At 39.1% G+C, this 12517-nt stretch overlaps 1 protein-coding gene across 1 annotated transcript; it reads right to left on the bottom strand.

Moving 5' to 3' along the window:
- Nucleotides 1-238: 238 nt before the first annotated feature.
- LOC121275678 (anterior gradient protein 2 homolog) lies at nucleotides 239-12212 on the bottom strand. The gene is made up of 8 exons (XM_041183203.1): nucleotides 12051-12212; nucleotides 11669-11817; nucleotides 11461-11524; nucleotides 7849-7901; nucleotides 7593-7669; nucleotides 3147-3210; nucleotides 2938-3021; nucleotides 239-679 (listed from the first exon to the last, which is right to left on the bottom strand). Exons 1-8 carry the CDS (start codon nucleotides 12158-12160, stop codon nucleotides 630-632), a joined length of 651 nt encoding a protein of 216 aa, XP_041039137.1. The 5' UTR covers nucleotides 12161-12212; the 3' UTR covers nucleotides 239-629.
- Nucleotides 12213-12517: the final 305 nt, after the last annotated feature.

Below are 12517 nucleotides of genomic sequence, written 5' to 3' on the forward strand. Positions count from 1 at the left end.
ATTAAACAAAAACATCCAATATATTAAAACCCCATGGTACCTGCTAAAAGAGATAGGTAATTCTGAGCAGAATAAACAAGCTTTTATTTGCATTACCATACTTGATAATTAACTAGTAAAGAATGCAATCAGCTTATAATGTACTCTCCATTATAAGGTTCAAACGTCATCAAGTATTACTTGTTAACTCATCAAGGATTAATGTTCAACAGTCCGAGACAAATGACAAAACAGCAACTACAGTTCGAAAGTACTTTATTGGCTGTATTAATATTTTGGGACATCCTGAGGTCGTGTAAAGGGCTACATAAATGCAACTTCCTTTCCTATTTTAAACTGTAAATTGATCATAAAACCACGTAATAGGAACTGCTATACAGTCTGTTCAGTTAAGAATTATGCTGTGTGTACACTCACATTGGTATCAAAAGGATTTATTAAAATGTCATCACTTACGATTTGAAATGTCCAATATTGAGAAAACGTTATTTACACTTTGTTTTGCACAAAACACAGTATTGTGACAGTAACATGCAATGACTCTACACAATGAGTTTATTATGGTTACAAGTGTTGAACAGAAATAATGTAACTAATAAAGCTTAAGGAAGATAGATGACTTCAAGCTCTTATAATTCATGTTTCAACAGTATTTTGGCAGTCTTCATATTTGAAGCCACTAAAGAAAAAGAGAAAGTATATTACTCAGCTATGATGCACAATTTAAATGCAATGGCAAACTGGCTGTGGCAGATTACTTATTGGATTCTTTCTCTGTGATTTCACACTCACATTAACACATACAGTTAAATTGGCTACTGTTTGCCATTTCTATAAGCTTAAGAGTACACAACATGCCAGCCTTGTATGCCATCAGCATCAATGTGAGTTTGAAGGGTGTTCTTCTGAGCCATGATCTGATAGAATACCTGAGGAATATATATTCTGAGGCGGGAGAGATTACTGTCGAGCATGTAAACTCTTCCAGTAAACTGGAATGTAATGACAAGGATTCTCTATTACTCCTTGGTTCATGCCACTTTTTGTACTTGCTTGGTAATAGCACACTCCAGCTTGAAAGAGGATTTATGGGACTGATTAATGATGCTGAACTGGAGAAAATTTGACATGAATGAAATGGATGTTTATAAATACTGGATAAGTTTACTGCTTTCCTGGTTGTTCCACTTCAGCTGATTGGAATGGCTTGTGAGATAGGCTTTTTGATCAAAAATTTCTGTCAGCACCACTTTGTATAGTCTTTGATGAGGTGAATGTCATATGGTGGGATAATTGTTCCATTAGCATCCGGTGCTCTATAATATAGTTTAGCTATAGTTGTAATAAATTTGAACAAAAGTTGAGCTCTATTTTCAAACCCATTTTCAATAAATGTCAATCTGATGTTGTGGCATTGCGCTAATGTTTAAGATTTCTTGGCTTTCTCTTTACCTATTATGAAGCCAAATCATGGAATTATAGGGCAATAATTCCCCCCCCCGTTGTGGGGTGGGGGTGGGGGGGGGGGGGTTGCGGGGGCAGGTGTGAACCTGATTGGCACCCCCGATTGGGGCCATGCTGCCATTTTACGTGAGCGGGCCAATTAAGGCCAGCCCAGCGTGACCCTCGCCCAGAAGCGCTGAGCGTGCCCTGTGCGGGGGGGGGGGGGGGGGGGGGGGGAATTCCCTGAGCCATGACCTGCACTGTTTCGTACATGCGTGCAAAAGAGCGCAGAGATCTCCCTGAGGCACAGAGGGATTTAGTTAAAGTTTTTAAAAGCTAAATACAGAAAAGAAAATATAAGACATGTCCCCTCATGTGACACTGTCACATGAGCTGGGACATGTCAAGGAACATTAATGGAAAACTTTAATTTATTAAAACTTCATGAAACCTCACCCTGCCCGTGGATGGGGTTTCAAGAAAAATGCAAAGGCCGCCTGGGCTCTTCGCCTACCCGCCAACCTTAAGGTTGGACGGGCAGCTCATTTAACTATTTTAATTAGTTTTTAAACAGGCCTTAATAGGCCTTTGACAGTTCGGCGGGCGCATAGCCAAGTTGGCTGCGCGCCTGCTGAACAGAAAATCTAAATGATGTGCGGTGACATTGGACGCCCGCCCAATGTCACCTCATCATTTTATGCACCGGTGAGCAGGCTTTATCTCTACTCGCCGACCAGAAAATTCTTCCCATTGAATTTTACAGCACAGGAGATGGCCATTCAACCTATTACACCTGTTGGTTTGCTGCAGGAAATTTACACTTAATCTCATGTTTCTGCCCTCTAATTTTCCTGACATTTGCAACTTGTTCTAAAACCAATACAGATTTTTCTTGCACCCAGGTTGCATTTCACATTCTGACAAGCATGTGGCATAAAAACAAACTTCAAGGCCAGGATTTTGCCCTTGTCAGGTGGGCTCGGCAGGGGCGATCGGGAAGCCGACCGCTGCCCGACCACGATTTCACCCTGGCTAGCCAATTAAAGCCCGCCTAGTGTGAAACACGTACTGCAGTGCTTAGCGCTACCTGTGTGGGGGGTGGGGAGAAGGGCAAGCTCACAGCTCCTCTACACATCTTTTGTTTCTTTACTTGCCCATTACCAATCCCTCTGGCCTTGCGTCACCAACTCGTCATTTAATCTCTCCTGTCTTGTACCCTTTGACAGACCTTCCCTTTTGTCCCTTTTCTACCGCCGCCTTTTAGTTGCTTATAACTTGTTGCATTTCTAACTTTTCCTAGTTCTGATGAAAGGTCATCGACCTGAAACATTAATTCTGTTTCTCTCTCCACAGGTGTGCCTGATCTGATGATTATTTCCAGTGTTTTAGATTTTTATTTCAGATTTCCATTAAGTGCAATACTTTGCTTTTTTAAACATTGAGAATTCTGACAAATACTTTTATAGTAGTTCAATAGAAGCAACTTGGACTTACAGAGGTCAACGTCACCAGCCTCATAAGTGTATAAACGATTGTCATACTTCCCTCTGATATCTGCTCTCACTGTCAAGGAAGGATCTGTATTCAAAGGGAAAAAACAAGTGCTGAATACTTAGACGTACATGAATTAAATTGTGGGAATACTAACTAATGCAATTATATCCTTCAAAAAGAAAGAGAAAAATAAATGTTTAAATTCTTACCTACAAAGATTATCCTGGGAACATACTGGTTGTCAGGCCACAAATTTTTGTCATTTGTCTCAAACTGTAATGAAAATGAAGATTTGTTTGCAGCAGTAGTTCCATCATAAAATAGAACCAAAAGTTGCATCTAGCAATGCCAATCAGTAATGCAAACAATACTAAGGTAAATATTTAAAAGAAAGAATGCAATGTATAAACCTGTATGTAGATAACACAGATCTGCTCTTTAATCAATAGGCTGGGGCATGTGCAAGAGATGTAGCATGAATAGGTATCTCCTCGTAGTTTTCTTTCATTCTTCAAAGGCCTAGCTAACTGAAAAATTCATTCTCACAGGGAAGCCATACATACATGCACACTGGAGAATTTTCATGGAGATGGAAGGATTTTGCACCTAGTCAAAGTAGTGCCAGAATTCTGATTCCTGAAGTCTTGCCCCCGAACCCAGCCCTCACCATTTTTGAGGGCGCGGGGGATGAATGGGAAAACAGAGGCCAGAAGTAGTTACACATCCATGGTTCAAGGATGCAGCAGCATATTTAAAAGTGTAGGTTTCTGAAACATGACTCATGGGCTTTAGACATTTCAGGAAAAACTCTAAACCTACCTGAGTTATTTGGAAAGGTCAGCAACTCTTGCTAACAGTGGACATTAATGCATGGAAAAAGTGGATACGCTTTGTGGCATTGACAAAAAAGGTTAACACATTTAAATCCCCTGCTCTTTAAATTTTGAGGAAAAAGAAACAGTTGGGACGCTCAGCTGAGAAAAACAAAATGGTGCTTGCAATTTCAATAGATATTTACTTATGTAAGCATGAAGGTTATTATTATAGGATTAATGCTGCTTAGCAGCTTCCACAGTCTATTATAACAGTGGAGGGGCCTATATGTTCAGAGTTTGATGACAGCCCCAAATGGTTATAAAGTGATTAGCTATCTTTGATGTGGGGCAATGAATACATTTGTTTGTTTTTATAAAGAATTAAGTACTTGAAGGGATTTAAATGTATGAATTGGCTTTTATCAATGAGTTTTTTTCTTAAATTTAGTGACATCTGGGATAGATATTTAGAACTTTATTTAATCTCAGCATGGCTCCTGAGATCTGCCCATGGTGGCTACTGGGTGAATAGCTTAGAGGGTATAAGGGCAAAGAGTGGTAGGTCTTGGGTTGGCATGGAGGATATAAGATGGGTGGTGGGTGGGGGCATAAGATGCCATGAATGAGGCATGGTGGGTGTGTGTTGGGGGGGGGGTGGTGAATGTGGACTATTTTTTGTTTCACTGATTTTCTTACACCTGGGACCAAGTCCCAGAGCAGAGCATCGACTCAAGCATTTTATAGATAGCCTACCTCAGCTCTGTTTCTGGTGGCAATAGGGCTGACTCCAATTAGCATATGTAGACCCTCCGCTCCCGAAACAAAAAAAAAATCACCGACGTTCAGGGATGTTTCACCCGAGTCACGTTTGGGGAGTTGGTAATTTTCCTGACTCTGCACAACTGACTCAGGAGCGAAAATTTGGCCCAGAGATTCTAATGAGTGTCCGACTGGTGATTCTGAATACACATTCTATTGTCAGCAGGTTGCACTATAGCCTGTGAACTGGTTAGTGTTTAGAGAGGAATGTAATTCTATTTAAAAGACATAGTCTGGCTATTGTACTTTTTATCTGGTTTTACCCCATCGCATTTTTCATCACTACCATTATCATACATATAAATTGCATTTGGGGCAGTTTAATACTGTACATTCACTAAAGAAAAGACTGGGATTGCTACTATGCATCGATGATGGAGCGAGTGAATGTTTGTGGATGGGGTGCCAATCAAACGGGCTGCTTTGTCCTGGACGAGTGTTGTGGGAGCTGCACTCATCCAGGTAAGCGTTCAGCATTGCATCACATTCCTGACTTGCACCTTGTTGATGGTGGACAGGCTTTGGGGAGTCAGGAGGTGAGTTACTCGACACATGATTCCTAGCTTCTGATGTGCTCTTGTTGCCACAGTATTTATCTGGCTAGTCCAGTTTAGTTTCTGGTCAATTCTCGCACCAGTTTTTCTATTAATACCAAATTCTCTTGCTGCAGCACAGTTATTTGACAAGTTAGCAAACGTCATGACTTTTAGCTGGAAACCAGCTTCATACTCTTTGCTGGAGGACCCATTGCTGTTCATCACTTACCATGCCATGTGTGGGTTTAAACTCTCACACATCTTTGCAAAACAGTTTGTATCGCCTACTTGATCCCATGTGCCAACTTACATTACATTACAGGTAAAACATGCATTTCTGGGTGAAAAATTGAGGCTGATCACCAATGCACGTATAGCATTTTGTAGCTGAAAAGGGGGGGAGGTTTACTTATATTCCAGGTATTTGCAAAAGCATGATTTTTGATGCTAACATAATGACATTGTTTTATACACTGGGTCAACTTATATACTACGTTAATTCTGCGGATCCTAGGGGAGTATTTTCTCCCCGTCAGGGGGGTTGGGCAGGAGCGGGCGGCTGAGTTGGGGAGTGCGCTGTTTCGTGCGAAAAAGCACAGAAATCTCCCTGAAGCACAGAGGTACCTCAGGGAGATTACTTTCATTTATAAAACATTGAATAGAAGGTTAAAAAAAATTTAATGACACCGCGCATCACTTTATGCCTCGGCCCTGCTCACCGCGCCGAAAATTCTATCCTAACACTTTCCCCACACTCTTATAATGTCTCACATGTAAACCCTATAAATATATACAAGTATGTACCAAACTAAACATTTGGACACGCTGCATACAAAACCTTATTTCCTGGTCTCATATTGTCACTTAATATTTCCATTATGAAATAGCAAACATTCAACTGATTCTTTTATTAAAGTATTCACACAGGAAAACGTCCTCCTGAGAAATAGCTTAGTAAGACCAAGGATTTTTTATTTAAATGAAAAAGGATTCCTACACAAACTGAAGGAGTCTATGAAAAATAAATCTCCAGGGTTATTTTGTAATAATTTCCAAGGGACCAGAGGAGATTAATAATTATAAGCAGTTAATGGTCACTGGGGAATTTCCTATAAATTGGAAACTGGCTAATGTCATGCCTATATTCAAAAGGGGTGGCAAAACAGATGCAGTCAAATAAATATCTTGTCTTAATTAAGAATCAGTCGTTAGAATAAACTTGAGGATTATCAGCACAAAACAGCAATTAACAAAATTTTAATTTGAGAAGTCCTGGCCAACCAGCAACTTTTCAGAAACAAAGTGTTAATCCCTATAGTGTTGTGTATGCACTTACTTCTGTAAAGCATTTGTAAAGGTTCTCCACATGAAAAGCAACTGAGTAAGATCAAAACCATGAGCACTCAGGGAAAAACATGGAAGTGGATAAGAAATTGTTTGAAAAGGTAAATAACAACAGGTGTCACGTTGATGTGAAGGGGAGATATATAGAGTAAGGTGCCAGAAGGCTTATTGTTTGTACCACTTGTTACTAATTTACATTGAGTTTTTGAATGCAAGTCATGAATGTAAATTATAAAAACAAAAAAACTGCGGATGCTGGAAATCCAAAACAAAAACAGAATTACCTGGAAAAACTCAGCAGGTCTGGCAGCATCGGCGGAGAAGAAAAGAGTTGACGTTTCGAGTCCTCATGACCCTTCGACAGAACTTGAGTTCGAGTCATTTTCATGAATGTAAATTAGTCAGATGTGCAGATGATACCAAACCAGGCAAATTCCATTGCCTCTATATTAAACAATGGGCTAAACAAAATATGCGAGCAGGTTGGACTGTGATAGATGAAGTTTAATGCAGATTATTGAAGTATTGCACATTGGAAAAATGATCAACATAAATACTTCTTGGTGCTGATATTGTTTAGAATGAACTTAAAAGGTTTGGTGTCTTGGCAGACTGAACACATTCATTCAATCAAAGCAGAGCACTAATGAATAACTCAAAATGAACTCAAAGGCGAAAACAGTAAAATGTAAGGCAAATGGTCTATGATCAAACTATACCATGTCCGGTTAGACTACACCTTGACTACTGTGTTCAGTTCTGCTTGCCATGACTCATGAAAACTGCACCTGTGTCCAGTATTCTTCTTCTTCAAGAATAAAAGGATTCTGGGATACTGTAAAGAGCCACAAGGCTGATCTCTAAAATCAAAGGTATGCACTATGAGAATTTAGAGAAACTGTTTTTTTTAAAACCCAAAAGATGTCAAGAGGTGACCTTATAGGAGGTACATAAAATGGTAAACTGCGTGGAAAATCTGGAGTATTATTTTTAAGTTAAACTATGAAGGCAGGATAAATAAACAAAATTATGTAATTCCAGAAAATAACAAATTCATAATTATGTTCATAACCCTAATAATAGTTTCCTGGACCTGTGCTATTACATAAAGTGCTTTATAATATTTTATTTTCTCTCTTACCACAAGGTTAAGCATGACGAAGTCCTCTTTTGCCATTTTCTGAATTTCCTTATCCTCAGCAAATGCTTTCTTCAGGGCTATTAGAGAAAATATCAGAGGAAAGACTTGAGGAAAAGAAAGTACAATGTAACTAACCTTTCTGGGTGAAGTGATAGTGAATCTTCCATACTGAAACAAAACATTTTCAGCAGCATTTTACTCTAAAGCACGATGGAATATATAGGAATTTGCTTCAATAAACAAGCTAATCACTTACCTTGACTGTATGGGCACTCTTCCAAGTGGTGGATAACCATTAAAGGTCGATTGCTAAAATGGGAAAAATACAATATGATTTTTATTTAATATGAAATAACAAAATGTCAGATTAACTGGTCAATACATAGCAAATAAGCTAAGGAATTTTATATTTAAACATTTTATTGCTTAAATACTATGAAATGCAAATATTTAAAATGTTTAAATTTGGGAAAGGACTGCAATTTTTATTGCACGTGGTCAGCATTGAAGGTTTAAATAATTTCTTAAGATTTGCTTCCCTCATTTAACTTCAAATTCCTAAGTGTTTTCAGATGCACAAATATATTTTAATTTCCTACAGAAGCGAATTTTGCCATGTGAGTATACTAAAACTAGCAATTTAATATTATGTTAAGGACCATTTGGGTTACTGGTAAGCACATGGACAATTAAAAATTATATTGAAGAATGCATCCAACTTTATGGTCACTAGAGAGAAGGAAGGTTGGATTTATATCTTTGTGAGGATGCTTGGAGGAAATGACACCAAGTGGACTGTGAAAAGCCCTCTTGAATTCCAAAAGGCTTTTGATAAAGTTCCACATGAAAGATTATTAATTATATTCAAAAGTTGTACGGTTTCAGGGTAGGTTCTAGAAATGAATAAGAAACTTCCTGAGGGATACATAAAAAATAATGAGTGCTCAAGCGAGAATTATGTCAGGGTAGGATAAATCACTAACTGGGACATTCTAGTACATGATTACATAAATAAAGTGGATTCAGAAACAATGCGAACAGATTAAGTTGCAGATGATACCAAATTAGAAGAAATAGTGGAATTTGCAACTCAAATTACAGAATGGATTGGACAAATATTTAAGTGGACGGAAAAATGGTAGATGAATTATACAGTAAAGCATAAAGTGCTACAAATAAGAAGGAAAAAGAGATGGCTCCATGAATTTTATTGAAATAACTAAGGATGAATCTGAAATTAAGGATGAGGCTGAGGAGTCTCAATAAACTCAATGTTAAATATACAACAAATAAACAAACTTAAACAGTAATTTTGCGATCGATATCAGGAAATTCTTTTTCACATAAACTGTGATCAACAAGTCGCAGGCTAATTATTGGGGGCAAAATTCCTTGAATCATTTAAGAAACAATTCAATTATATAACTGGGTGACGTTAGGATTTATCTAGATGGGTGAATTAAAATGGACGGAATGGTCTTCCACATTGATGATTACCTGCATTGGACAGGCTTTGCCTAATTGGTCAAGGCCTGACCTAGGTAGATTTTCCAGGGTCAACCTCAGCTGAGTAACATTTGTAGGTCCAAACATCACTTCAAAATCACTCATTATGCTTTTGGAAAAGGCTATCCAAGAAATATATGTTTTGTTCCCCAGTGGTTCTCTTCTTGTTATAAAGCCCATCCTTCCTTGTTGCCCTACCTTGCTGTTGGCCTTAAAAGGCCAGATTCTTAAAGGGGAATTAGATTTCCAACATCATACTGTAAGTCCTGTAAAGCAACATTGCCTCTAAGCTGTGTGGTCGTGCAATCAGGAATATGCTGCACAGGGAAGAAAATGGCTGAGAACAATCAATGTTCCTTTAAGGTGCACAATTGTGGTTGCATGTCACAGCAAGGAGAATTTAGATGGGATATCGTTGTAAGATCCTTCACTGGTTGCTGGAATCCAACACAACACTTTGGCCAAGACCCATTTACAATGTGCCATGTCTTACATGCTGACAGCACCATGGAAATACTTAGTGGGGATATTGCTATTCCTGTACAGGACTGCTGGTCATCAGGTCCTGCCTGCCTCGGTGCCGAGTAAACTGATCATGCATGATAATGTGAGTTCATCTCACCTGTGGCGGTCGAGACACATCATAAATGATGCAGTGGGAATGCCACAGGCTCAAAGATAGAATGTCAATCACAATAACCAGAGATGGACTGCAGCAACCTGTACAGTGCTACCCTTTTTTGTTGTGTAACGTGGCAGTGACCTAAGTCCTATTAGGACTTGGCTATTGAGAGGCCCAGAAAAGAGAATGGCAGCAAGAAAGATTGGCTCTATAAAAGGGAGGGATCGGCCAGGAGCAAATTCCTATTGTTCCCAGTGGCTTCTTTGCAGCATAGGGAGGCTCCTTTCTTTTCTGAAGTCAGGGTCATAATGAGTTGAATGCATAATTTGTGCTCAGGCTGCTAATGGGTTTAGTGTGACCAAGAGCATATGCAAGAACTGAGGCCACAAGCCTTGGTGCCATTAATTTAGGGTTATCCTACTGCAACAGCTTGTTAGATGACCTGATATCACAGAAGCTCTGCAAAACAACCAGAGGTGGATAGGTTTTCCTGATTTTAAACAAAGATGTACACGTGAAACATGATCTACGGATTGGTAAATAAAAGGTTTAGTTAATCAACCAACAAATGTTAAACTGTGATCATTGGCTTAGAATGGCAATTGTAACAATTCTAACGTCCTAGTTTTGCACATTGTGAATCATCAGTTCCCATTTCAGGAGAGAAAAGTTTTTTGATTGAAGATGCAGTCAGGTGTACCTATTTCTGAGAGTCTTCCCACAGTATCTTTCACTGTCACTCCCTGAGGGGAATCAGTGTCTAATTATCTAGGCAGAATCCTAACCCAGGCAGCAGTGGATGCTGTGTTGTCAAGTATATTCAAGACAGTGGTCAATAGGTGTTTTGGTACTAAGGGAATTAAAGGATATGGGGTTAGTGCAAGGAGTTGCGATGGAAGATTAGCCATGATCTGAGTGGTGGAGCAGACTTGAAGGGATAAGTGTCCTTCAGTTGCTATTTATGTTTTAATATTTTAGGGATTGAGCTCCCTGTGACAGCAGACAAAATTAGGGTTCAGGAGAGAATAAAATTACTCAACTAGAAAAAGCTATTTAATTTATCAAACCAGTGCCTTGCACACACCATATACCATCATTCTACTAAGAGTTCTGTCATAGGTGTTAATCTACAGCTATTAGACTTTGTGATACATAATACATATATTCCCAACACACCACAGCTTTCAATGACTTAAACAAAAATCAAAGTAAACAGCGCTACACTTCAATTAATCTCGCGGCGTTTCTCAGAGAATGCTTTGCACGTTTATTTCCTCCTCCCCTCCTTAATCATTCAGTTGGTTTTTAGCGGGGTGGGGACAAGCTTTATTTCCGGTTTTAGCTATGATCGCTTCAAATGGTTACCTATTGGTCTTTGTCCCCGCCTCTTCAACATTCTTTTGTATACATTTTATGCAGTTTAAAAAAAAAAATCATTTCCCGTTGCCTCGCCTTAGTGGGCTTGTTATTTCCTTCTATAACACCCTCCGCCCCTGTAAGGTTTAAGTTTCATTCCTGGGATTTCCATATCAGGCACTGCAGTTTACACCACTTTTCTGTCAATCTCGGAGGTTATTCCATTCATACACATATCAGGTTAGCTAGTAAATGCTGTCTGTACGAGTCTCAACAAACAAATCCAAGGAATGGAGAGACGGGTGAAGTCCGCCAAGGTGTACAGGTGCAGGAACAATACCGACAGACACTAGAGAGCGCTTTTGGATAGAAAAGCAGCGTTACCTCTTTCTTGCTTTGAACAGTCCTTCTTCATAGGTCTGAACCCAATTAATTTCGTCTCCCCAACCTAAGATAAAAGAAAAAGTACAAACATTATCCTGCAAACAATATCACAGGAAAAAAGAGAGAGGGGAACACAGATCAACTGAACAGATATAAATATTGTCAAGCAACGCAGTCGAAGTGCTGTAAAAAGTTGCTGCTACCTTACCTCTGGAAAAACTGGGAGGGCATTTCTTAGCGTTTGCACTCTCGTTTTTCGGTGGGGGACTCACAGTCTTCGATCCGGTGGCACCTCTACCCTGACAACTCGAGACAGCCGCCAGCAGCACCAGCAGGGAAAGCGAAAGTGCAGCCATCCTGGTGGGATTCAAAAACAAAAATAAATACAAAAACTGCGGATGCTGGAAGTCCAAAACAAAAAATAAAAAATACCTGGACAAACTCAACTTTGAGCAGATTTGCTGGAGGCACGGGGCACAGAATTAGCAAAATAATACAGTTCAGCAACGTATATACAGGTCTGAATAATTCCAAAGAGAGAGAGAGAGAAAAGGTTTAGGAAATGTTTTAGATTGTCATCTCCTGCTGACCTGTGATAGGATATGATGAATCCGAACTGGGTCGCTGTTAAGATCGAGCTGTGATTCAGAAGTGTTATGTTCCCAAATATATACCTGATGTTCGCCACCCCATTGGTCATTATCCTGTCATCGCACCTCCCAATTTGGGAATGCAGGAAGAATGGACTTTACTTAGATTATCTGAAAGTAAAAGTTCTAATTTTGAAACTTTTTGAGCTCAGAACGTTCAATAAAGTTTGTTAGGTGTTATTTTGCAATTTTCAATAGAGACAGTGAACTATTTAGAAAATGTGACATCTTTTCAAGACATTGAGCAATTCAAATCAGTACCTGTTGATTTCTCTGAAAGCTGACTGGTCTCTTTGCTATTGGCTAAAAGTTTTACAGGCAGCATGCTAATATGTTTCAATTACATTCCAATTTACTATTGTGCTGATTCATAACTTTAGATCTGGTTTTAAATAGTGGCAACACCC

The sequence above is a fragment of the Carcharodon carcharias genome, chromosome 3 (assembly GCF_017639515.1).
Source record: "Carcharodon carcharias isolate sCarCar2 chromosome 3, sCarCar2.pri, whole genome shotgun sequence".
Lineage (NCBI taxonomy): Eukaryota > Metazoa > Chordata > Chondrichthyes > Lamniformes > Lamnidae > Carcharodon > Carcharodon carcharias.